At 45.3% G+C, this 27,602-nt stretch overlaps 1 protein-coding gene and 1 long non-coding RNA gene across 4 annotated transcripts in view; one reads left to right on the top strand and one right to left on the bottom strand.

Annotated features, from left to right (window-relative positions):
* The window catches only part of ZRSR2 (zinc finger CCCH-type, RNA binding motif and serine/arginine rich 2), an 82,800-nt gene extending 82,033 nt beyond the window's left edge, over positions 1-767 (bottom strand). For 2 of the 3 annotated variants that reach the window (XM_029603229.1, XM_029603231.1), the window contains exon 1: positions 598-767. In XM_029603229.1, the coding sequence (XP_029459089.1) occupies positions 598-641 (44 nt within the window). In that variant the 5' untranslated portion in view covers positions 642-767. The remainder of the gene's footprint in view (positions 1-597) is intronic. The other variant, XM_029603230.1, reaches the window with a different exon arrangement.
* Positions 475-27,311, top strand: LOC115092407. Its single transcript, XR_003857003.1, has 3 exons — positions 475-739; positions 25,246-25,358; positions 27,264-27,311. It is a non-coding gene; the product is annotated as an uncharacterized LOC115092407 (long non-coding RNA).
* The last annotated feature ends 291 nt before the right edge of the window (positions 27,312-27,602 follow it).

Below are 27,602 nucleotides of genomic sequence, written 5' to 3'. Positions count from 1 at the left end.
CTTGGTTTAAAAGTTTCCTTTTTACTAGTCAAAAAAAAATACATAAACATTCTCCAAACTGGGAATCAAGAATATAAATATGTCTAAAAATTCCAAAAACTATAAAATGGCAAATATGTGGACATGCCTTTTGCAGATCATTATTTATAAAATGACAGCTACACAACATAGACTGGCCTTGTTAATAAAAATGTGAAACCTATGAGCGGTAAGGTAATAGCACAACCGTAGCTTGAAGAACGATGACATTTAACGCCGATAAGCTTCAAACCTGCGGCAATTCAACCATTTTTGTTATGTTTCAGCTGCAAAAAATGTATCTGAGGAAAAGACGTGTTTTGGAAACCAATAATCTCTGCCATGGAAAAAGAGGGCTACTCCCTCCTAACCATGCCCCCGCACTAAGGTATTTCGCCAGTTTCTCCCCTGAGGGCGGGAGCTGCTCCCTCGCTTCCCCATCAAAAGTGACCGCGGTGCAGCCCGAGGAGCCACACTCCGGAACGGGCACGTTATCATGGCTACGGGAGACCCTTGTCACACTCCCGCTTGGGAGAGGGGAGAAGGGCTAGGAGAGGCCGCGTAAATGCCACCACGCACCTTAGTTTTCCAGGCCCGCGGGGTTCCAACACGGGGGCCGCCATGTTTGCCTTCGGTGACGCAAGTGCGTAAGCCGGAAGAGGAGGGGCTCGTCAAGCTGCCGCCGGCTGCGAGGAGGAAGTGATGCTCTATCTCGGACTCGGTAGGAGGTTATGCTAGGGTTTGCTTACGTTATCTGCTGTCTCTATCTCTGGCCCGTGTTAAAAAGTTGGAAAGAGTAGGCGCAGCGGAAGATGATCTTGCCAGTAGCCACTTATTATAAACGGACGCTTATATTTCGCCTAAAAAGGGGTTGAAAGTGGAAAAAGAATGGTTGTTTTTGGGCTTTATAACAGGGACGCTGCAACTTAAAGTGGGACAACATTAAGCATTTGCGATTTCAGTTTTCAGAGCCCATCTGTATCCAAGATGAAGGGTTTTTGACAACCCTGTGGCTCAGGGCAGTGCTGCATGGCCGAAATCGGGTAACCACAGTGGTAAAGAGCAACTGATTTCACCAGATTTTATCACTAGGGGGCCCCATGAGTGCCTGCTGTGAGAGGCTGAAAGAAGCCATAATCAACTAGTTGCTAACTCTTGCTGAAGAGGAAGTCTTGATGTCTTACTCCTAAAATGTCGCTTTGCGAAGTGCTTTTCAATAAGGGATTAAAGTGGCGCCCTCTGAAGTGTTTGCATAGTTGATTAAAAACTGATTTTTACCACCAGAATCCATGCTGTTGCAAGATTTCTGCTTGCTAAAGGAAAGGGAGATTTTTTTTAACTCGCCAATGGTAAACACCCTTCCTTCACAAATGACCCCCATTATCGTTTTTTTTTTTCATTTCTTAATAAAATCATAAACATTTTCATTTGCAATTGACAGCTAATTGTGTGCAACAGCTGACTTCAAAAGAATAATTTTTCTATATATTTAGAAAAGGGTGTCCCTATACCCATTGTATGTGTCAGGTTTGTTCAGATATGGCAATCTGAACATTATTAACTATTAACTGCAAGAGTCAAATGGGTTACAGGAAGAACTTTATTAAAAGTTCAAATAAAAAAAAAGATGAAGCACACATGGTAAATGGTGGGGAGATGATTATTTTATTCTTTCTGGTGTTACCAGATGAAAACATAAACCATTCTGAAGCCTATGTACTATTTGTTTTTGCCATATGTACAGCGGCTGAAAAACCTTTGTATTTCTGCCCAAAGAGAAGTAAAGGCCTTCTTGAGTAGTAAAATCCAAAACATTCTTCACTTTCTATCTTAATCAGGAAAAGTAGAAATCACACGGCTTGCTCATAATGATATTAAATAAAAACATTTTTCACTAGTTTAAAAGTGTGAGTTTAGATAGTCTAGAAGATAAACATAGCTGGAGAAGAGATGAGACGGCTGAGGGGTAATATGATGGAGGTCTACAAAATCATGAGAGGACTAGAAAGGATAAATGTGCCTCAGTTGTTTAATCTTTCAGGTAATAGAAGGTCTGGAGGCATTCCATGAAGTTAGCAAGTAGCGTATTTGAAACACCATACAAAACTTTTTCACTCAGCACATAATTAAGCTCTGGAATTCATTGCCAGAGGATGTGGTTAAGGATGTAGGTTTAAAAAAATTTGGACAACTTCCTGGAGGAGAAGTCCATAAACTATTAGGTTGACTTAGGGAATAGCCCATGCTTATTACTGGCTTTAGTAGCATGGGCTCTATTTAATCTATTTGCCAGGTATTTGTATCCTGGTTTGGACACTGTTGGCAACAGGATGCTGGGTTTGATGGTCTGACTCAGTATGGCAACTTATGACCTGGAAATGGGCTTATTTTCATTTAATTTATCTTTTAATTACATTTACAGTAGCTATAAAAAGTTTTCACATTTTTTGTCAGTGCATCAGACTTGCATGCATTTAAATTAGGAATTTTTTTTCTATTCATCAACACACCATGCTCCACAACTTTTCAAGCCAAAAATGTTTTAATGAGGGTTTATATATCCTAGAAATAAAATTTAAGTCCTATTGGATACGTTTTCACCAAGATGGAAGCACCTTTGGCAGCGATTACAACTGTATGTCTATTGGGATAGGTCTCTACCAATTTAGCACACCTATATTTGACATATTAGACCGTTCTTCTTTATAAAACTGTTCAAGCTCAGGTTCCTTGAGAAGCATTAATAGTCAGCAGGCTTCAAGTCATGCCACAGATTTTTGGTTGGATTAAAGTTGAGGCTCTACTGGGCCACTCCAGGACGTTTACATAGTAACATAATAATGAGGGCAAATAAAGACCAAATGGTCCATTCAATCCACCCAGCAATTTGCTTATGGTAGTTCCTTAGTCACTGCTGTGTAGCTTTGACTGATCAGTCTGCTCTTTGCTCAGTCATTCAATATGGAGGGATGGCCTGATCTAGGCAGGATCTTAGTGGTGCCATACACCTTCTATTTCTTAATAATAATCTTGACTGTACTCTAAGGGATATTCAGGAACTTTGTACCTATCTCCAGATCTGTACCCTTCCTCAACTTTGTCCCAGAGTTTTTTTGACACCTTGATCCTCATAGTTCAATGTTTGCTTTGAAACGCACTACCTAGCAGACAGAACCAATAGGAACTGCTGAATATATGGATCCATAAAGTCTCGGATGTGAATGAAAAGAAGAGGCATGGGGGTGGCTTGTGGGAATGACGGCTACTTCCTGGTGATTAATACCCTTAGGGGTAGATTTTCAGAGCCCTGCTCGCCTAAATCCGCCCAAAACCGGGTGGATTTAGGCGAGCAGGGCCCTGCGCGCCGGGAAGCCTATTTTACATAGGCCTCCCGGCGCGCGCAGAGCCCCGGGACTCGCGTAAGTCCCGGGGTTCTCTGACGGGGGCGTGTCGGGGGCGTGTCGGGGGCGGGCCCGGTCGTCGCGGCGTTCCGGGGGCGTGTCGGCAGCGTTTTGGGGGCGGGTACGGGGCGTGGCTACGGCCCGGGGGCGTGGCCGCGCCCTTCGTACCCGCCCCCAGGTCGCGGCCCGGCGCGCAGCAGGCCCGCTGGCGCGCGGGGATTTACGTCTCCCTCCGGGAGGCGTAAATCCCCCGACAAAGGTAAGGGGGGGGTGTAGACAGGGCCGGGCGGGTGGGTTAGGTAGGGGAAGGGAGGGGAAGGTGAGGGGAGGGCAAAGGAAAGTTCCCTCCAAGGCCGCTCCGATTTCGGAGCGGCCTTGGAGGGAACGGGGGGAGGCAGCGCGGCTCGGCGCGCGCAGGCTATACAAAATCGATAGCCTTGCGCGCGCCGATCCAGGATTTTAGTGGATACGCGCGGCTCCGCGCGTATCTACTAAAATCCAGCGTACTTTTGCTTGAGTCTGATGCGCAAGCAAAAGTAGGCTGATCGCGCTTCTTTTAAAATCTACCCCTTATTCAATAAACGTACACACGGTTAATGCGACTCCAACATTGCTCTATGCTTCAACGGCAAGAGGAAATGTGGACAAAGGATTTGCATTCACAAATAAGCGTGGGAGTAGCTTGCTTGTTGTGGCGGTTACTACCCCTAACCAATTAAACCTGATACTTCCCTTTGAATACATATACAGCGCAGCTCACTGCTTCAATGGCAGGGGGGGGGAATGAATATAAGACGATTTACAGTCAGACAACTACCAACTAGGATTGAATTGCATAATCTGGGTAAACAAATAAGCATGGGAGTAGCTTGCTTGTTGTGGCGATTACTACCCCGAACCAATACGTCACTTTGAATACATATACAGCGCAGCTCACTGCTTCAACTGCAGGGGGGATGAAGAAAAGAAGATTTATATTGACAACCAACAAGGACTAAATTGCACAGGCTGGGTAAACAAATAAGCATGGGAGTAGCTTGCTTATTGCGGCGGTTACTACCCCTAACCAATTAGGCTTGATACTTCACTTTTATGCAGCTCCAGCACTGCTCTCTACATCAATGGCAGGGATGGAAGGAAAATTAGAACCAAAAAGTTACCAATAAGGGCCCTGACCTCAGCAGTCAGAGTAACAGATTAGTATGAGAAAAATAACTGTGAAAGCTTGCTGGGAAGACTGGATGAGCCATATGGTCTTCTGCCGTCACTTCTATGTTTCTATTTGAAACAGTACAGTTTAATTCAATTGGTTATACCAGGGTTTTGCGTTTTTAGGATTTCTACAGAAGTATGGTACAAGGGGAGGTGGATGATTATTAAGAAATGGAAGGTGTATGACACCACCAGGACCCTACCGAGACCAAGCCATCCCTCTAAAATGAATGACTGAGCAAAGAGCAGACTGATTGGGGAGACAAACAAGGCCAATGCCAACCTTGAAAGAGCTACAGGCTTCCATGGCCATGACTGGTCAAAGGGTATATGTAACAACAATATCCCAAGCACTCCACAAAAGCTGATCTGTGGTAGGATGGCAAGAAGTAAGCCCAGATGCATCCAACTTTGGCTCTGACAGCAACTCTGGAGGCATAAGCTATTCTGACAGCAATGCTGGTAGCTTATGCTTCCAAATTTGCTGTCAGAACAACGTTGGATGCTGCTGCGAGTGGTCATAGTGTACCACTATTCTGGCAGCAGGAAGGGAATTTAAAGGTACCAAATGGGTTAGGAATTGTTGCGACCGTCGCTTCCCAACGTCTCCACTCCTCCCACCTTACCTCTTTGGTCGATGGAAGTTTGGCTGCCGCGGCGTCATCTTGCCAATCTCCTCCGGCGTTCCCGGATCGGCTAGACGCTGCCTTCCGCCATGTTTCTCCTGAGGCCTAAGGTCGTGCGCGCGGCGCGGCCCCGACTCAAGTACCTGCTGTGGTGCGAACCTCGGGGGCGTCCCCCTGAGATGACATCATCATCACCAGATATTTAAGGTCTCTTGTTTTGCTAGCTAATCGAGTTAGCAAAAGGTTTCCTACCTAGCTACCTCCAGGTATCGCTGCGGATGGGATTTGCTCTCCGCTTACCTTGCTACTCTGCTTCCTCGGACTTTACCAGGGGTACCCGCTCCTCAGGGGCCTCGCTTTCTCTCTTGCTTTTCAGGTCGCAGTCTGGAACTGGTACTCGCTCCTCGAGGGCCCATGTTCCCGGACCTGCTACCAAATAACTTCTGCCAGGAAGTCATCGCTGCCTACAACACCAGTGAGTTACCATCTCTCTCTTAGAGCTTTCCCTGGAACCAGGTACTCGCTCCTCGAGGGCCTACTTCATTCCAGCTTCGGGGCTGTTCCAAGAGACTATTGTGTGGGTGTTACCATCAAGGTTCTGTTCCTGAACTCTGCCTACTCACTATCTCAGTTTCTCTACAGCTCTACCATCCTGGGATCGCTGTTCCAGTGCCTGAGGGACCACAGCCCAGCCGGGCTCTTCCAGCTCACTACTGCCACCTCTGGTGGTTCTTAAAACAGTTTAATAAAAGATCTAGTGTGAGTCTGTCTCCCAACTCTGAGCCTGACCGGTGGTCCCTCTCTGGATCTTCCCCCGGGGGCGTGGTCATCTGCCACCGGCCCAAGGATCCACCCACAACTATCACAAATAATAACAGGAATGGGGTGGAGGGAGGGACAGGATGTGGCTTTGCAATGATAATTTTTGGCAACCAAGTGGGGTGGGGGGGGTGAGGCTATGACCAGACAGACAAATGTTGAAGTTTACAAGGGGGGATGGGGGCCTGGCCCAGTAGAGCCTCTTTCTCCTAAGGGGTTCAGGGTATTGGGCTGTCAGGCCCATGCTGCATGGTTTGTTTTTTTTCACATTTCTATGCCACTTAACCAGATATATATATATATAACTAGTTGTCTAAAAGTTATCTGGCCACATGCGGCTGAATAATTTTAAACCTAACCGGCAATATTCAAAGATGGCCAGTTAGGTTTAAAGTTATTCTGCTAAAGTTAGCCGGATAACTTTATTCAGGAATATTCATCAGTGTATTTATTCCACTGAATATCAGGGATAACATCTGGCTAATTTTAGCTAGATAAGCTGTTTTAGGGGATTTTGAAAATTGCCCCTGGAGTATCACTACCCCCAGGGCCAGTTCTATAATGAGGCAGGGCGAGGCGGCCACTTCAGGCAAGATTTTGAGGCGGCAAAGTTTCCCCCTGAAACCTTCCTGCCACAGCTGCCGCACCCTTCATGCGGGCAAACTCTGGCAGCATGGAGCAAAAGATAGGTTCCGGCGTCCTGCGGTGGCATGGTTTTATGTTGCGCTGGAAAGATTTCTTCCTGCCAGCACAAGATAGGTCCCGTGGCAGCGCGGCTTTGTGACGTGCAAGAAAGGCCCCATGGCGGTGCCGGGCAGAGTGCAGCATGGCGGAAAGAGAGTGCTAAAGTGAGGTGGCTGCAGCCCAGAGTCCGGGGATCGAGGTGGGGTGTGTGTGTGTGTGTGTGTATGTATGAGAGGGTGGTGGGGATGGGGTATGTGTGCATGCGTGCATGTGTGAGAGTACCTGTATATATGTGTGTGAAAGAGGTTAAAGTTTGTACACCCTCCTCCAATCTATGACAATCTCAGGAGGATTGGAAACCTAAAGTTGCCAGGTATGGAGAGTGGGAGATTTTTTTTTATTCTTGTTAGTTTTAAGTTTTGGATGTTTTGATACTGCTATTTTGAAATATTTTATTAGTGTATGGTAATATTTTTTAAACATTTTTATACGTGGTTTTTTTTTGGGTTTTTTTTCATTTACAATTTATTGATTTTTCATAAAGTATACATAGATCATACTTTTCAGGAAAATAACACAGAAAAGCATAAAAGAAATATATAAAATTAATCACAACATCTCAAATACTTCCTTCTTAAACACATATGCCCTTCAAAGAAATACAATTTATAGGTGGGGCCTTAAATCCAAGGGGAGTAATTACAAGAAAAACTGAACCAAGAAAACTGGCTTAACGATTTTGGTAGTATATACTTTAATGATTACCTTAAATACTTGTTATGGAACTATGGTCACCGTTCTAGCATTTAAGAAAGACTTAAGTTGTTCTATGGCAGTGAATGCAAAATTTTCACCTTTTCCTTTAATAAGACATCTACATGGATATCTTAATTAAAAAAGTGTAGCCTAAAGCTACTACCTGAGGTCTTAATTTAATGAATTCTTGCCTTCTTAATTGGGTAGGTCTGGCAAAATCAGGGAAAATCTTAACCAATTGACCGTAGAAATTTTCAGAGGAATTTTGAAAGTATGCCTTCATGTTGCTAATATCTCTTTCCATAATAAAGGATACTAATAAAGTACCCCTGCCCAATATCTCAATCGCGGAACTTTCAATGAACTGAGTAAGATTTTCAAACATTCCCAATTGGTTTCCTTCGATTTTCCTCTCCATCTTCGTCAAGAAATAGGCTTTATTTACAATTGGTAATTTTGATTCCTCAAATTTCAAATTCTCTAGGAAAAACTTTTTTAATGTGCTTTGGACATCTTCTCCTAAAGCACGAGGAAAGTTCAGGAATCTCAAGTTCAAATGTCTATTATAATTTTCCAATGACTTCAGTCTTTTGGACTGGGAACTCAAATCCTTAATCATTTTAACATTAACTATTTGAGCTTGTGTAGTTATCTTCTCCACTTCTTTCAGCCTATTTCCAAAATTTTTTAAATGTTCCTCCGTCTTAAGATTCAGAGTTTGCATTTCTGTTTCAACTTTCTTATATCTATCGTCAGCTTCTTTGACAAACTGGCCGATGCTGGCCATTAAGTCCCATAACAAGTCCAGCGTCACCGTGGCCGGTTTAGGGGGAATAGTGAACTCACCCCTTCCCTGGTCCTTCGGCAGCGCTGAAGGTCTCACCGCAGCAATCTCCAACAGTCTCTTCATCTCTTCACTCGGGTAAACTGGAGACACTGACGGCTCCGGATCTTCCAAGCCCGGCATGGCTGCTGCTCCCAGCAGACTCGAAGAGAGTCTCGAGGTTGGCGTCTCTCCTCCATCTCGGCGTCCCCCCTCCGGTGAGTGGATGATGTCATCGGAGGGCGCCAGCTGTTGGTGATCCGCCTGCTGCCCAGGCGCCGGTGGAGGTCGGTAATCCGGGGGACTGAGGCTGACCTCCCCAGGCAGCGCTGAAGCTCCCTCTCAAGTCGCCGCAGTGGGGACTTCATCTCCCGTATTCGCCACCAAAGCAGATGCATACTCAGTGATTCGCTTCTGGATTTCAGGCAAAGGAGGGTTGGTGGGGAAAACCCTGACTTTGCCTTTTCTCTTCGCCGGCATCTTAAATCAAGGTAGAAACAGTTCAGGAGCGTCTTATTGTGCGACTGGTCACGCCGCCATCTTGCCCCTACGTGTTTTTAATTGGCTAAATTTATCAGCAGATTTGCCATTCTTTTTATTTGTGTGTTTAATGTTTAATATTTTTTTATTGTGTTTGCATTGCTTACAGAGTTTGACTTCTTGTGATTTCCAGTTCAGTTTTTGTCTGCACATTTCAATTTATATGTTATGATCTCTTTATTCTGTATTTGGTGAGAGTCTATCTGTGTTCAGCTTGTGTGACTGAGGCTTTAGGTATTCTGCTAGTACATTAACATGACTTTAATCTGTTTTCCTAATAAGTGTATTGGTGTTTAGGGCTTGATGTAATATTTGCAGTATGGCTTTTTTATAGGTTGAGTGCTTACTATACTGGAATTGTAGATCAGTTTATTCCTGGCTTTCTGTAGGCCAAGTCCACACCCAATGCACTTTACCATTTGCCTAATACCATATGGGATCCAGTAAACCGCCTTGATTACTATGAGAAAGGTATTTTATTAAGTCTATTAAACTATTATTATTGAAAGTGTGTTTTTTTGCAGTGTATGAATATATAGGGGTAGATTTTATAAATTTACGCGAGCGCGTACTTTTGTTCGCGCAACAGGCGCGAACAAAAGTACGCTGGATTTTATAAGATACGTGCATAGCCGCACGTATCTTATAAAATCCAGGGTCGGCGCGTGCAAGGAGGTGCACATTTGTGCAACCTGCGCGCGCCGAGCCCGGCGCACGCTGCCTGTGCCCTCCGAGGCCGCTCCGAAATCGGAGCAGCCTCGGAGGGAACTTTCCTTCTGCCTCCCCTCACCTTCCTCTCCCTTCCCCTACCTAACCCACCTCCCCACCCCCCCGGCCCTATCTAAACCCCCCCTACCTTTGTTGGCAGATTTACGCCTGCCGAAAGCAGGTGTAAATCTGCGCGCGCGCCAGCGGGCTGCTGGCGCGCCATCACCTGACCCGGGGGCTGGTCCGAAGGCCTCGACCATGCCCCCGGGCCAGTGCCACGCTCCCGGACCCGCCCCAAACCGCCCCCTGACCCCCGGACACGCCCCCAGACACGCCCCCTCCCGCCCCTTTTACGAAGCCCCAGGACTTACCCGCGTCCCGGGGCTATGCGTGCGCCGGCGGCCTATGCAAAATAGGCGCGCCGGCGCACAAGTGCCCTGCACGCATAAATCCGGCCGGATTTACGCGCGCAGGGCTTTTAAAATCCGGCCCATAATATATAAAAGAGGAATATAAAAATCTAAATAAAATAAATAAAAAATAAATGTTGTTGTAAGTGATTTGTTTTACTTCAGAAGATTGTACTTTGATTGTCTATTTTCCATATGCAATCTGCCTTTTTAGGTTTGGGAAGTTAATACATTTTAAAATGGAAAAGAATGCATAAGTTTTAATTATGTGGGGAGGGGAGGGAAGGGGGAATGAAAGGCTGTAAGTTTTGTCTAGGGCATCTAATACCTTTGTATTAGTTCTAAGAGAGAGTGTGTCACACACTGTTGCGACCGTAGGTCTTCGACGGCTTCACCCTGCCTACCTCTCACTACTTGCGGCTCCTCCCGCTCACCTCAGACTACTGGCTGCTGCGGCGTCTGTTTGCCGTCCTCTCCGGTGTTCCCGGACCGGCTTTGGTGCTGCCTCCCACCATGCTCCTCCAAAGTACCTTAGGGCGCGTGCATGCACGCTGCCCTCATCTTTATTTTTACGTTGGCGCGAACCTCAGGGGCATCCCCCTGATATGACATCACGCTGCCCGGATATTTAAGCCTACATTATTTGCTAGCTCATCGAGTTAGCAACGGTATCTCTACGGATGGGATTCGCTCTCCGTACCGAAGCTGCTCTGCCACTCCAGCGCTATCTGGAACTCTTACACCCTTTGGGGTTGCTAACGGGGTACCCGCTCCTCGGGGGCCTCTTCTGCTTCTTTCAGGTGCTATCAGGAAACCGGTACTCGCTCCTCGAGGGCCCATGTTCCCTGAGTCGCTGCCTGCATCTTCAAACCTTTCTACTTGGAGGACTTCGCTAACAGTTTCCATCTGTGAGTACAACTACCATCTATTCCACAGTACTGCTTCACTGGAGCCAGGTACTCACTCCTCGAGGGCCTGCCCTCTGTTCCAGTGCCAGACCTCTCTTCTAGTGGAATCTCTGTTACTGCTAGGGATGTGAATCGTTTTTGAACGATTAAAATTATCGTGAGATAATTTTAAAATCGTCCTAAATCGTTAGAGTGCATGATACAATACAAATGCCCCCGATTTATCGTCAGGGGCATTTGTATTGTATCGTTAAATAGGGCACGGGAATTATTTGGGGGAGGGTGGGAAAATCGGCACACCAAAACAACCCCTAAACCCACCCCGACCCTTTAAAACCAATTCCTTACCCTCCCCCACCCTCCCGAACCCCCCCAAAATGTTAAGTTACCTGGTGGTCCAGTGGGGGGGGGGGGGGGGTCCCGGCGCGATCTCCCACTCTCGGGCCATCGGCGCCATTTTGGCTGCCACTAATTAAAATGGCGCCGATGGCCCGATAAAAAAAACCCCCACCCGACCCTTTAAATCGACCCCCTTAGCCTCCCCCACCCTCCCGACCTGACCCATCGCTAATTTATTTTTTAGGGAGGCCCGCGCCGCTAAAAAAAAAAAACCCACCCGACCCTTTAAATCGATCCCCCCAAAACCTTTTAAAGTTACCTGGTGGTCCAGGGGGGCCTCGGGGGGCCTTGGGGAGAGATCCAGGGGGGCCTCGGGGAGAGGAGAGATCCAGGGGGGCCTCGGGGAAAGATTTCCCGTTCCCAGGCATCAGCTGTTCTAAAAAAAAAAATGGTGCCGATGCCCCTTTGCCCTTACCATGTGACAGGGTATCTGTGCCATTGGCCGGCCCCTGTCACATGGTAGGAGCACTGGATGGCCGGCGCCATCTTTAAAGATGGCGCCGGCCACCTTTACTCATCAGCCCCTATTATAGGGGGGGGTCGACTTAAAGGGTCGGGTGGGTTTGTTTTTTTTAGCGGCGCGGGCCTCCCTAAAAAAAAAATTAGCGATGTGACTTGGAATCGGAAACGATTCCAATTCACATATCTTAACGATCAGATTTCCCCCCCCCCCCCCCCAGCCGAATCTGATCATTAAGACGATCTGGCACACGATTCACATCTCTAGTTACTGCTACGTGAGTACAATACAACTGAGTCTCTCTGCTCTAAGGGATCAGGTACTCGCTCCTCGAGGGCCTGCTCTCCCTGTCTCGGAGCTTCTCCTAATTCTACCTGGGACTCTGACTGCTTATCTCTTTCTTATCTTATCTCAGTCTCTTTCCACTACAGCACAGCCTAGCAGAGGATTCGCTGTTCCAGCGTTCTGTGGGAGACCTGCCCAGCCGGGCTCAACATCCACTACTCACTACTGCCTCCTCTGGTGGTTTCCAAAACTATTTAATAAAAGATTCAAATCTGTGTGTCCAGAGTCTAGCCTGACACTGTGGTCCTTCACGGGACTTCCCCCCGTGGGTGTGGTCAGCTGCCACAGTGTCCAAGGATCAACCCAAACATCAATAACCATAGCACTCACACAGTCTCCTATCATTCACCAACCTCTCACACCCCCAGGGGGCAGATCCTGGAGAAGGGTGGGAGGCAGGCAAAAGGGCATGGAGGAGTCCTAGTTCTAGAACCAGGAGGTGGGGCCAAAGGCCCTCCCCCACCCAATTAAACATTTCTCCGGCACCCCCTAGTGCAGACACTGAATACTGAGAACAAAAAATAACAGGCCCAAAAACTGAGTGGTTAGAGTATTGGGCTGCAAACAAGGGAAGCCAGGGTTCAAATCCTATTGCCATTCCTTGTGACCTTGGGCAAGTCACTTCCCCCTCCATTTCCTTCCCCCTGCCCTCGCCCTCGGTGATTTCACCTACACCGGGCCATGGGGGGAGGGGGGGAGTCGCCATTTCATCCTTCGGCTCAGGCAGCAGATTGTCTTGAGCCACCCCTGATCACCCCTATCCTTCAGTGTTACTGATTTATTTCAGTGGCTTCGCTGCTAAGCACTAGGGTCATTCTTTAACCAAACAGAAACTATTAGAATAGCTCACACATTCTAAGAGCTTCAGGATGACATTGTGACTGTGATTGCTCCTGAGGTGTTACGGAGCAGGTTCTGGAGTCCTTCAGCCCAGATTCACAGAGGAACCCTGGCACACACACCAAGACAGAAAGAGCAAACTCCGAGGTAGTTCCAATAGAGATCACACTGGAGCAGAGAGTCTCTAGACAGTCATTCCACCTCAGAAAAACGATCCCCATGAAATGTCTTCTGAGTAAAAGTCACTGGCCTTGGAGTTTGACTGCCTCAATAAAGTAATTTGTATTTGAAACATCTCAGGATTCATCCTTTTTAGACTTAGCATTTGCCAGGGATTTCCAGTCGCAGTTTCTGTTTTAATTTCTGTATTGGGGGGGGGGGGGGGTCCTACCTTTTTAAGAATAAGACTCAACAGCCTTAATTGCAGTCTGAAGTATCACAAAATCATTAGACTGAAGCTTCCAGTTTTTAGAGGCCTCTAAGAATGCCTCTCCCCCTTACAGAAGGAATATTACTATGCATAGCCATAAAGGCAAAACCAAGCCAAATGACTGAAAATAGATTCAGCTGCGGGATGAAAATGTTGGAAACACCAGTGGATCGGTAAGGTGTGGCCTGATTATATTATTTGCTTGTCACTTATTGCAGGATGACAATTTATCTTCACTTCCTTAGCGGTGTCAGGAAATCTTCATCTGCTGGTGCAACTTGCTACTTTGTACTGTAATTAGTGATTAGTGCTGGGTATGGCATATTTACACTTTGCTCATCGTGGTTAATTTTTAGTCATAAGTGGCAGAGATCCTTTTTCTCAATCTTTAAAGCTGTTAATTCGTGAAGCATAAAAGCCTGTGCTCAGCATAGATATGGCTGTTAATTAACTTTTAGTGAATATTGCTCATTTCTTATCTTGGAAGCACTTGTCTATCTCTTGGAAACGAAGGCATTTAAAAGCAATAAAGGCAATCTGAAAGACAGAAGAATCACTGCTTGATCATTTCTTTATAGAAGATGACATGCAGCATAATCATCCCCTTCACTTTTTCCACATTTTTGTTACATCACAGCCTTATTCTCAAATGGATAACACGAGAGCGTTACTCAATATATGTGAGGGAGACTTAAAGGCTTCTCATTAGCAACTGGCCAAACAATTTTACTTGGCTGCTAGATGCGAGATGGCTTAGGTTCTGCAGGAATTCGGCTGCTCCAGCTTGGAAGTATATATCCAGCAGCATAGGGGAATATTATACCATTTAACAAGCTAATAGCAATTAGGCAAAATAAACTGTCTAAATTTGAGGCGTTGTGGCAACCAGTTACCCAATGGTTGTTCCCTAACAGCCGACGTTTCAAAAGGCCACGTGCTTAAAATCCGGGAGGTGCGGGTGTGGCCGGGCTGTGCGCGCACCAAGCGCATTTTAGAAACAGCCCAGCCACAGGCGGATCTCCCGGTACGCGCAAAGGTGCCGGGCAGTCTCAAAGGGGAGGGGCGGGGGCCATTAAGCCCTGTCCTGGGGAAGCGCAGCCCGCCAGCACGCGGAAGTTACTTCTGCTTCGAAGGAGCAGTAAGTAACTTAACAAAAAAAAAAATTTGACTAGATAGGAAGGGGTTAGGGGTCAGGGAGGAGAGGAGAGGAGAGGCGAGGGGAAAAGGTAGGAAGGGTAGTTAGGGGGATAGGAAAGTTCCCTCCCAGCCTGCTCTTTAATTGGAGCGGACTGGGAGGGAACTGGAAAAGGCCTCCCATCGCCACATGTATTTTTTTTAAATCCCCCCCCCCCCCCCCGTGTGGCACACATGACACCCACTCGCACATGCGCCCGGCCACACGAGCATGTTATAAAATCACCGCGTCCATGTGCGCGTGCCAGGAACTGCGCACACATGGACGCACGCACGCGTTTTTGAAAATCTACCCCTATGTCGGGAAAGTTTGATGGGAGCGATGTATTTGAAAAGGAATGAGTTTTCCCTCATTAGCTATTTAGTTCTTGGTTTATGATTATTGTTTAGTTACCTCATTGAATTGTTATCCTTGTTTTCATTCATTTATTTTTTCATTTATCTATTTAGCCATTTTGGTACTCTCATTCATTCCATCATTTGTATGCTCACGTGCTTGCTTACTTAATCGTCCATGTATTTCTCATGTTCTGGGATGGGAAAAGGGTGGGTGGGAGAGGGGAAGGTATTCCTGTTACATATTGAACACTGCTCAATATTTTTTGCTGATATTGTTGTGGATATTGTTTATAGTTTATGTTTGCTTAATGCTGCAGATTGTTAGTCTGTTATATATAATAAAATTTGTCAAATTCTTTTAAAAATCGATAATATGCATTTTATTCCCTCCTCAATCCACACACAATACCCCATAATGACAAAGCAAAATCAGGTTTGTAGAAATTTGTGCAAATTAATTAAAAACAAAAACGTGAAATACATTTACATAAGTATTCAGACCCTTTGCTGTGACAGTCAGAGTTGAGCTCAGGTGCAGCCTGCTTCCAGTGACATTCCTTGAAATGTTTCTCCAACTTGATTGGAGTCCACCTGTGGTAAATTCAATCGATTGGAGATGATTTGGAAAGGCACAAATCTGGCTATATAAGGTCCCACAGTTGACAATGCATGTCAGAGCAAAATCAAAGCCCTGAAGTCAAAGGAATTATCTGTAGATCTCTGGGACAGAATTGTGTCGAGGCACAGATCTGGGGAAGGATAGAAAAAAAAGCTGTTGCAGCACTGGAGGTTCCGAAGGACTCAGTGGCCTCCATCATTCTTAAATGGAAGACGTTTGGAACCACCAGAACTCTTACTAGAGCTGGCCACCCACCCAAACTGAGCAATCCAAGGAGAAGGCCTTGGTCAGGGAGGTGACCAAGAACCTGAAGGTCACTGACAGAGCTCCAAGAGTTCTGCTGTGCAGATGGGAGAACCTTCCAGAAGTTCAAGCATCTCTGCAGCATTCCGCCAATCAGGCCTTTATGGTAAAGTGGCCAGATGGAACCCACTCCTCAGAAAAAGGCACATGACAGCTCGCTTGGCATTTACCAAAAGGCACTTAAAGGATTCTTAGAGCATGAAAAACAAGTTACTCTAGTCTGATGAAACCAAGACTGAACTCTTTGTCCTGAATGCCAAGCATCATGTCTGGAGGAAACCAGGCACTGCTCATCACCTAGCAAATACCTTCCCTACAATGAAGCATGGTGGTGGCAAATCATGCTGTGGGGATGTTTTTGAGCTGCAGGAACCAGGAGACTAGTCAAGATCCAGGGAAAGATGAATGGAGAAGAGCAAAGAGAGTTCCTTGATGAAAACCTGCTCGAGAGCGCTCTGGACCTCAGACTGGGGAGATGCAGGACAACGACCCTAAGCACACAGCCATGACAACGCAGCAATGGCTTCGGCACAAGTCTGTGAATGTCCTCGAGTGACCCAGCCAGAGCCTTCCACCAGCAGATGGAGACGGAGCAAACCGACGTCACAGCACACATACCCCTGCAGTGACATCAGCCTGCCAGCACTCTCTTCAAAAGCAACTGTGGACAGACTAGCAAAACCTCTCTGTTTAAACATTCAGTAGCATTATGAAGATACCATCTCTGCACAACTGCTTGCTTGGTTTTCTATTAACTAATTTTGGGGCCAATATACTAAAATTGTTTTAAACACTATGTTAACAGCCGATTATTAATTGAGATACAAATGAGACACACATTAATGCAGATGTGGATGGAAACACAAAAAGTAAACTATATCTCCCAAGCCATAGTTATGCTTTTTTGTGTAAATGCATCTGTTATATTTTGCACATTTTAACATGAGTTATTTTTCACCGAGCTAATAGGTAATAAGCTGTTTATCATACTTCTGTATCCTATTACCTCATTAGTATAGATTTGTTATCAACATGTTATCCTTACAGTAGTTTAGTACACTGGCCCCTTTCTACGTATAGGGCCTGATTCTCAGAGTGACTTATGTGCATAAAATGCTGATTTATGCATGTAAGTGGTACTTTAACAATCAACTAGGTGCCAGTGGCCATAAAAGTAGGCACGTACGTTTATACGCATTGGAAGAGCTGAGTTGGAGCAGGAATACAATTTAGTATTTTCTATGCACAAAGGGGCTGATGCAGTGCGCTCAGCCGAGCACACTGTTAACCTGCAGTCGGACGTGGGTAGAATAGGCGCTAATCAATCCCCTAATACAATAAGGGGATTAACGCATATTCAACACGCGTCCAACGCGGAGTGAATCTAAAAGCGCTTTTCACATGCAAATACATGTGAATGAGGCTATTAGGCATTCAATCCTGATGCAAAAAAAAAAAATGTTCGTCTCGGATGCACATTTAACTGTCATCTGCCTGGAACAGGCATTAATAGCTGAGCGCATCAAAAAAAAGTACAGAAAAGCAGAAAAAACTGCTTTTCTGTACTGCCTCCTACTTAATATCGTTGTGATATCAAGTAGGATGAAAAATAAACAAAAAAAGTAAAAAAAAAAAAAAATAGACAGTCGGACCCATCACAAAAACCGATGCTGAGTTTATCGGTGTCGGTTTTCTACCGGCGGACAGCCGAGTCACGAAAACCGACGCCGATAAGCCCACGTCAACTTTTGTGACAGCTGTCCACCGATAAGGAAACTGACGCCGGGTCTATCAGCAATGGACGGCCTTCACGAAAACCAACGCCGATAGAGCCGGCGTCGGTTTTCCTTACCAGCGGACGGCAGTCACGAAAATTGATGCTGGGTTTATTGACGTCGGTTTTTCGTGGCTGCCGTCGGTCAGGAAAACCGACGCTGATAAACCTGGCGTCGGTTTCCGTGATCGGCGGACAGCAGTCACAAACACCGATTGGGTTCGCGTTAGTAAGGAGGCACTAGGGTTGCGCAAGGGGGCGCCTGGGGAGCATTAAGAGAGGGGGCGCTGCCTGTTCAGCGCCTGCTTTCTACGCGACTTTATTGCATTGGCCCCAAAGTAGGGTGTAACATTGTGCATGGACAATTCTGCCTGTACCTGACCAATTAAGAAAGGGTTTTGAAAGCAAGCTTATTCGCATAAGTTTGCTTTCAAAATCTTCAGTAAAGTCTGCATGTTCATTTTGCATGCAGACTTTACCCCTATGCAAGGAGTTATAAAATTTTCCTCATAGAAAATAAAATGTTTTTGGATGTAATACAATGAAAACCTTGGAATAAGAAAAAGATAGAAGAAATAGAGCCAAGAGGCAGACAAACTGATATTTCATTAACTATCCATTGTCTACATCAGTCTGACCAGAGCTAATGTACTAAGCCAGCGCTAGCAAGACAAAAAAAACTATATACAGCTATCTGACACTGTTGAATTGCTGATACCCACTCAACAAATCTGGTGAGATAATATTGCCTGTTTCAAGACTATTTTCTTATTTGTTAACGGACTCATTTTAAAAGGCCTGCACAAGCCTATACCCGTAGATATGCGCGTTGCCGGCCCGCAGGTGCGCCGCGCACATTTTCAAAGGCCCGCTGCCATGCGCGTATCTCCCAGTATGCGCCAAAGACTGGCTTGAGGGGAAAGGGGCGGGGCGTGGGTGGGCTGGGACAGTGTCATTAGGCACTGTCCCACTGAAGCGCGCTCAGGCAGCCGGCCAGCCCACACAACCTGCTACTGCTCCGGAGAGCAGGGAAGTATTAAAACACAAAAACAAACCTAGCGGGGTTTTAGGGCTCGGGGTGGATAGGGGAGAAGGGAGGCAAGTTAGTTAGGGGTTTAGGAAGTTCCCTCCCAGTCCGCTCCAAGAAAGGAACTGGGGAAAGGGATTATCGCGTTGCCACGCACATCTTGTAAAATCCCCCTCCCCCCCTTATGCAGGCGCGCATGTTATAAAATTGGCGCACACATGTGCGTGCACTGGGAACCATGCACACATGGACACCCGTGCGCGGGTTTTAAAATTTACCTTTAAGGTTTTAACATAGCAAATAAGCCTGATCATCAATAATATTTTCAAGCATGAAAATATTTTAAATCTCTTCTTAGGATCCCATTAATTATTTCACGTTGGGTTTTTTATCATTATTATTATTATTATTATTTAGTGATGCAAAACCTTAGGGAAAATTTTAACTTTACTGACTTTTTTTAGTTAATGGCACTAAACATTCACACATAAATTAAGAAAAAAATTGAAAACCTGGCTCTTCCTAAAAGCCTATCCCTCAGACTCTTTGCCAACTCCTCGTGACTAATCCCATAGAATTGTGTAAGATATCCCAACTGTGAAAACAACAGTTTGTTACCCCTCTCACACCTTTTATTCCCCTCTGCCATTGTAAATGTTTGTGTAAATGGATGAATCTGTTTATTCTCTATACATAATCTACTTAATTCATATACGGGCGGATTTTAAAAGCCCTGCTGGCGTAAATCCGCCCGGATTTACGCCAGCAGGGCCTTGCGCGCCGGCGCGCCTATTTTCCATAGGCCGCTGGCTCGCGCAGAACCCGGGACTCGCGTAAGTCCCGGGGTTTCTGAAAAGGGGCGTGTCGGGGGTGTCGCCAAGTGACGGCGCGTTTGGGGGCGTGACAAGGCGTTTGGGGGGCGGGCCCGGGGCGTGGCGCCAGCCCGGGGGCATTCCGGGGGCGTGGCCGCGCCCTCCGGAACCGCCCCGGGTCGGGTCTCGGCGCGCCAGCAGCCCGCTGGCACGCGTGGATTTACGTCTCCCTCTGGGAGGCGTAAATCCATGGATAAAGGTAGGGGGGGTTTAGATAGGGTCGAGGGGGTGGGTTAGGTAGAGGAAGGGAGGGGAAGGTGAGGGGAGGGCGAAAGAGAGTTCCCTCCAATGCCGCTCCGATTTCAAAGCGGCCTCGGAGGGAACGGAGGCAGGCTGCGCGGCTCGGCACGCGCTGGCTGCCCAAAATCGGCAGCCTTGCGCGCGCCGATCCAGGATTTTAGAAGATACGCGCGGCTACGCGTGTATCTTATAAAATCCAGCGTACTTTTGTTTGCGCCTGCTGCGCAAACAAAAGTACCCGATTGCGCAGTTTTTAAAAATCTACCCCATAGTTCCCGTTCCTATGTCCCCATGCAGTTTAATGTTTCCATGTTCCCATGTATTATAATTTTTTTTGTTCTATGTAAAGGCTCCTGCCTAATTCGTTTCAAGTTATTTGTAAACCGATACGATGTGCAAACGGCTATCGGTATATAAAAAATTCTAAATAAATAAATAAAATGCCTTTTCAACAAATTAACCGGGCTCTAGAAAGTTGGCAAGTGGCTATTTGTGACCTGTCCCAAGCCCTCTCAGCAACTCTTGTATGACCCCTCATGAGCCAAGCCACTTGGGCATCCTGTCAACATTGGTCTTGATGAGCCTGGCAGGATATTTTGATCTGTTTTAGGGAAAAAACATAAAACAGACCAGGAGGAATGTATTAATTGCATATTAAGAACATGCCATACTGGATCAGACCAAGGGTCCATCAAGCCCAGCATCCTGTTTCCAACAGTGGCCAATCCAGGCCATAAGAACCTGGCAAGTACCCAAAACCTAAGGGGTAGATTTTTAAAAACTGCGCGATCGCGTACTTTTGTTTGCACAGCAGGCGCAAACAAAAGTACGCTGGATTTTAGAAGATACACGCGGCTACGCGCGTATCTTCTAAAATCCTGGATCGGTGCGCACAAGGCTGCCTATTTTGGGCAGCCTGCCTCCGTTCCCTCCGAGGCCGCTCCGAAATCGGAGCGGCCTCAGAGGGAACTCTCTTTCGCCCTCCCCTCACCTTCCCCTCCCTTCCTCTACCTAACCCACCCCCCCGGCCCTATCTAAACTCCCCCCCCCCCCCCCACCTTTATCCATGGATTTACTCCTCCCAGAGGGAGACGTAAATCCACGTGCGCCAGCGGGATGCTGGCGCGCCAAGACCCGACCCGGGGGCGGTTCTGGAGGGCGTGGCCACGCCCCGGAACGCCCCAGGCCGGCGCCACGCCCCCGGGCCCGCCCCCAAACGCCGTGCCATGCCCCCAAACGCGCCGTCACTCGGCAACGCCCCCAACACGCCCCTTTTCAGAAACCCCAGGACTTACGCGAGTCCCGGGGTTCGGCGCGTGCCGGCGGCCTATGGAAAATAGGCGCGCCGGCGCACAAGGCCCTGCTCGCGTAAATCCAGGCGGATTTACGCGAGCAGGGCTTTTAAAATCCGCCCGTCAGTCTATTCCATGTTACTGTTGCTAGTAATAGCAGTGGCTATTTTCTAAGTCAACTTAATTAATAGCAGGTAATGGACTTCTCCTCCAAGAACTTATCCAATCCTTTTTTAAACCCAGCTATACTAACTGCACTAACCACATCCTCTGGCAACACATTCCAGAGTTTAATTGTGCGTTGAGTGAAGAAGAACTTTCTCCGATTAGTTTTAAATGTGCCACATGCTAACTCCAGTTTCATCCCTTCATCTTATTCAAAGCAAGTTACAATTCTGCACCAACAAGAGGCATTCCTGATGTAGTTTAAGGACACTAGTGGACTGCTGCTAGTAAATGGTGAAACCTAAAACTTGCTTGCATTTATTTTCCTTGGCTTCCATTGATTTTAATATTTGTCTCAATATGATATATTATCTGAAATTAAAATATATCTTAATCTTCCAATTTGTATAACTCACAAAGTACAGCAAAGTAAAATTTGATGTTTAGCTGTCAAATATATAATGAGAAATATCATTCAAGATTTGAACATGTTTTATAGTATAATTAGAACATAAGAAATTGCCATGCTGGATTAGACCAAGGATCCATCAAGCCCAGCATCCTGTTTCCAACAGAGGCCAAACCAGGCCACAAGAACCTGGCAAGTACCCAAACACCATGAAGATCCCATGCTACTGATGTAATTAATAGCAGTGGCTAATCCCTAAGTAAACTTGATTAATAGGACTTCTCCTCCAATAACTTAAAATTAAAAAATATATTAAAAACAACAAACTGCTATTGAAATTAGGATTCCCCATAACTGATAAAGATTTGCAGATTTGAAGATAAGTATTGACTTAGCACGGTTATCATAGGGTGATCCCTCACAGTCAAGGATGATTATCTTCCAAGATACCTTCTAGGGATGTGCAGAGCAAAATTTTATGTTCATATTTTTTATGTCCGAAAGGGGGTCCCACTTGCGGCCAATATGGACATAAAAAAAATCCAATGAGTTGGGTATATGTACATATGTGCAAAAAAAAAATTAAACCCCCTCACCCTCCTTAATCCCCCCCCCCAGACTTACCACAACTCCCTGGTGATCGAGCGAGGAGTGAGGACGTCATTTCTGCAATCCTTGCCGGGAATCACGTGACGTCGCGTCTGAGTGACGCGGCGCCACGTGATTCCCGGCTCGTTCGCGCCGGACGGCTCGTTCGGCCCAAAAAGAACTTTTGGCCAGCTTGGGGGGGTCAGGAGGCCCCCCCAAGCTGGCCAAAAGTTCTTTTTGGGCCGAACGAGCCGTCCGGCGCGAACGAGCCGGGAATCACGTGACGCCGGCGTCACTCGACGTGCCGCCGACGTCACATGCTTCTCGCCAAGGATTGCAGAAATGGCATCCTCACTCCTCGCTCCATCACCAGGGAGTTGTGGTAAGTCGGGGGGGGGGGGGATTAAGGAGGGTGAGGGGGTTTATATTTTTATTTTGGCTCAACAATCGCGATTTCCAACATATCGAACATATCTATGTTCGATATGTGGGAAATCCGATCGTTTATGTCGAATCAATTTTTTAAGTAAAAAAAAAATATGAGTTGCGTTTTACTAATGCGGTCAATCCGAATGCACACCCCTAATACCTTCATTACTTGAATGTAATCCACTTTGAAGTAGCAAAAGGATGACAAGGTGGAATCGGAAAAATGGACTTTATTGAACTTGCCCGACTCTGGCCGAGTTTCGCTCTACGAGCTGCCTCGGGGGCTTTTTGAACCAATTCAATTGGCTCTGTTCAATTTCAATGTCATGCACATCGAGGTTGAGGAACATGAATCAGCATGTTAAATATCAACGTGTTCAGAAAGCAGACACTTGCACTTCATAGATGATCGTGCAACAATGATAATGCGGTTCTTTAGTCGACCAACATGTAGTCACTCACCGCGCGAACAACCGCAAAGTTATATTTATCACTACTTATCTTCATGATAATTGTGTTCCAGTTTATTTAAAGAAAGCAGTGGTGCTACCTAAGTTAAAAAAAAAAAACACCCTTCTGTGGATCCTAAGTTGCTTTGTAACTATCACCCCATTTCCAATCTACCTTTCTTGGCTAAGTTGTTGGGGGGAAAAAAAAAACAAAACAGTTTTGCAACAACTTCAAAGGTTTCTTGATGATCATGCCATTCTGCACCTTAGACAATTTGGGGTAGATTTTAAAAGGAGCATGCGTGTGTCCATGTGCACGCTGTTCCCGGCATGTGCAGATGAACGTGCCGATTTTATAACATGCACGCGCACAGGGGAGATGAATTTTAGTAAATTACATTGGCGACACAATCAGGCCTCCCCCAGTTCCCTCCCAGTCCAGTTAAGGAGTGGGACTGGGAGGGGACTTCCCTTTCCTCCTGCCTAACCTTCCTTCCCTTTTCCCTGTCCACGCTGACCCCCTAACCCCTACCTATCTACCCGAAAAAAGTTTTATTTTTCTACTTATGCTCCTCCAAAGCAGAAGTAGTTCCCGCGCGCCGGCCGGTTGCCAGGGCGCGCACTTCCCTGGTACAGCGGCTAATGGCCTCTGCCCCTCCCCACCCATACCCTACCCCCTGGCTCGCCCCTTTTTCAGGGCCAGGCACTTGTGCGCGTATCGGGACTTATGTGCGTGTTCGGGCCCTTTTGAAAATGCGCGTGGCTCACACAAGGCCCGGCCACATGCATAAGTCTCGATTTTTGCATGTGTTGCCCTTTGAAAATTCACCCTTTTTAGGGTTCTGTAAATATCAACATTGAAACCTTGCCATTATCCACTCTAGAATATCGGAGACAGTGACTCAAAAATAAAGAGGCTTTACTGATGAATGTATTAGATTCTATTTTGCTTTTCACTTAAAATATATACGCATTGGTCTATCTATTCTCAGTTGGTTTACGTCTTACTTAACTGATAGATATCAGCAAATGAAAGTCAGGAATTCTGCTTCTAAATGGATGCCGTTAGCATGAGACAGCATCAGAGAGAGATCAGCATTCTCTGCAACACTGTTTAATATTTATATGCTAAAATTTATGAAACTGTTCTCTTGGAGTTCAGTTCCCTGTGTCAATGATATTCAGCTGCTTTTTCCCATCGCGACTGGGGCCTCTCCATCACCTCTTACTTACAAGCTGTAAAATCCTCTATGTAATTAAATAGACTCTTTCTTAATATGAATAAATCTGAATCACTATGACATGATAACTAAATATTCTACAGCATTTCATATAGATGATATTACAATCCCGAGTCACTCTGAGATAAAATATCTGTGGTTTATCTGGATTGAAATCTTTCTTTAAAAGCCCAAGTGAAAACATCTACAAAGACTGCATTATACAAGCTTAACATACTAAGAGGGCTAAAACTATTGGACATATTTTCAAAGCCTTATGCACGTAAAATTTAGCATGTACATGAGTAGGCAGCCTGCACTTGCGTAATCGCTATTTTATAAACATATAAAGTATACACATACTGTAGGATTCATGTGCACATATCCGTGCTTAAAAAAGGGGTAGTCTAGGAGCATTCTGAAGCAGAGCCTGTAAACTGCTGTTTTAAAGGAGACACTTACTTTTGGCAACTTTCTTGCATTATTTTCCATAGGCATGTGCATTTGTTTTTCATGAATTAGACAAATTCAATGAAATTGTCAAATTCGTCATGGTTCGGGGGCACTGAAAAACGAATAGAATTTTTTCAAAATGTCGGAAAAATTTGTAGTTTGTGTTAGTGCGCACTAACAGGAGTTAGTGCATGCTAACTATGGTTAGCATGCGCTAATGGGAGTTAGCGCGCACTAACACGAAAATCGGGACCGACGAAAAAAAAAACGAACCACGGGAAAAACGAAATTTCCCACAGGGGCCCGAAAAAAAAAATAATGCACATCTCTTCCACTTGCTAATTATCTTGCCTAAGTGATATAGTATTGGTGGGCTGGGAAGTGTATAGTGATATAGTATTGGTGGGCATAAGTGTATAGTATTGGTGGGCTGGGAAGGCTGGATGAAGTTATTTGATTTATTTATTTATTTGATTTATATTCTGCTTTACAGGCACTTTTAAAGTGAATTACATTTAGGTACTGTAGGTACAGGAGAGAGACTGAAGAACCATGAGGGCATCAAGGACCTGAAGAAAGCAGATTGGTGGACGAATCAGAAAACTGGTAATTTCAAGTTTTGAAAATTGCTGACATATGCATGTAAATCGGGTTTTAAGTGAGCAAGCCGTACTTTATTTTCCCGTGTAAAATATATGCACATATATTTTTTTTAAATTGGTAGGAAAAGTGCATGGGTTCAATACATTGAAATACTCACTTTCAATGCACTGCATGGATTTGCATATGAGGCATTAATACACTTATATGTGGCCAGGTGGACATAGGCGCATTATATAATACACGTGTACTCTCTGTGATATGTGCGGGTTATAAAATACTATCATAGATCTCCACGTAGCCATATACACAAGGAGTTGTTTGAAAGTTTCCTTCAATGCTAAATCCTGGGAATTTCCATTTGGTCATTCACTGCAATTCACTGAACCTAGGACTCCCTAATAAGTGTTCTGAAAGTTTTCCAGCTAGAGAAAAATGCAGCTGCGCCTTATTGTGATCATAGTTCTCCCGAGCTCTTCAACCTTGGCTTCCAATCGGCTGGCAAGTTAAATTTAAGATTCTTACATTTGTCTTTAAAGCACTGCACACAATACTGTTCCAGAATATATTTGCACTGCTGTATCTCTTTATTCCCCTGTAAGCATGCTAAGCTCGCAAAGAGCAATGCTCACGACAATACCCTCTACAGAAACAGTGCAGGTAATGGAGACTCACACAAGAGCATTTGCGATTGCAGCCCCTGTTCCATGTAATATCCTTCCTGTTGAAATTAATATTGTGGAATGTTGTGCGGATTTTTGAAAGGAAGAGACATTTTTCATGTTCAAACAAGTGTTTCCATCTATCATTGTTTAGGCTCCATAGCTCAAGAAAAATTTGGTTGGTATATTTATAATGCGTTTTTTGATGTGTTATGTCTGTTTGTATTTTATTATGTCGTATTGTTAAATTTGTATTTTACTATCGTGTACCCTGCTGAGAACAAAGCTTTTGGATCCGCAGGTTATAATTATTTTTAAATAAATAATGTCAGCTGCTGACCTGATGCTGTCGGCTCCCACTCTACAACTTACACTCACTTCTCAAAAGCAGTGATTTTCCCCAGGTCCATAATGGGATCTGGAAAAATGAGTCCAAGTATTGGAAAATACCTCATCGGACTGGGGTCAGCAAATTTTGTCAATACAAACTGACATGAATGCAGTTAAGCAAACCCCAGAGACAATTATTAAAGAGAATTCATATTTGGCCTCTAAAATGGAAAATTTTTAAAATATTGTGAGGAATAAAAATCTCAGGTTTATTAATTTTCCTAAACTACCATTTAATATCTCCAAAGGAAATGTTTAGGCGATATTTAACAGAGATTTTGCATGTACGTGAGAATGCTATCCCTCCTATTTCCAAGATCTACTACCTTCCTCCTTTTAAAAGGAGATCTGAAGAAACTAATGGGGACATTCAAGTGCCTTTAGTTCCCACCGAAGGTCCCAGTTTGGATGTTTCTGCTTTGCTTGAGACTTCTGATACTGAAATGGCTATCCCAGCCAAGTTGATAGTATCCTTGGTTCTTGAGCCTTACAAGGACTGGCTATTAAGACTTTTCTTTCAACATCACTCTGAAACCTTCTTGCAATTAAATAGCGAAAAATTTTCTGATGTCTCTAAACAGACTCAGAAAAAAACAGAAGCAATTTCTCCTTATGCGTTCTATGGTTCAACAAGTGAAGGGAGTGGTTTTTTTTTCTTAAGTTTCCTTGTAAATGCTTGATCAAGTATCAGGATAGTTCTAATGTTTTCTTTGATTCCCCTGCCATTGACCCAATTTTTAAGTGATAAAATTATTATCACTGGTTCCTCTGGAACAATTTTGTCCTGAAATTTCGGAAACTGTTCTCCATTATGTAGTAGGGCTGCTTTAAATATTGATCTATTTTTCTTTTAATATAGAAACATAGACTGACGGCAGAAAAAGACCAATTGGCCCATCCAGTCTGCCCAGCAAGCCACCAAGTTCAGGGCCCTTGTTGGTAACTGTTTGATTCACATTTCCTGCCATCCCCTGCCATTGATGCAGAGAGTAATGTTGCATCAAAGGTGAGCATAAGACTTAATGGTTAAGGGTAGTAACTGCCGCATCAAGCAAGTTACCCTGATGCTTGTTTACCCAGACTGCACAGATCAATGCCTTGTTGGATGTTGTCTGAATGTAAATCCTCTTTTCCACATTTATCCCTGCCATTGAAGCAGAGAGCAATGCTGTATATGCATTCAAAATAATTTATCAGG

This window comes from Rhinatrema bivittatum, chromosome 5 (genome assembly GCF_901001135.1).
Source record: "Rhinatrema bivittatum chromosome 5, aRhiBiv1.1, whole genome shotgun sequence".
Classification (NCBI taxonomy): Eukaryota; Metazoa; Chordata; class Amphibia; order Gymnophiona; family Rhinatrematidae; genus Rhinatrema; species Rhinatrema bivittatum.
The sequence above is the reverse complement of the archived record's forward strand: the minus strand, read 5'-3'. Positions and strand labels throughout refer to the sequence as shown.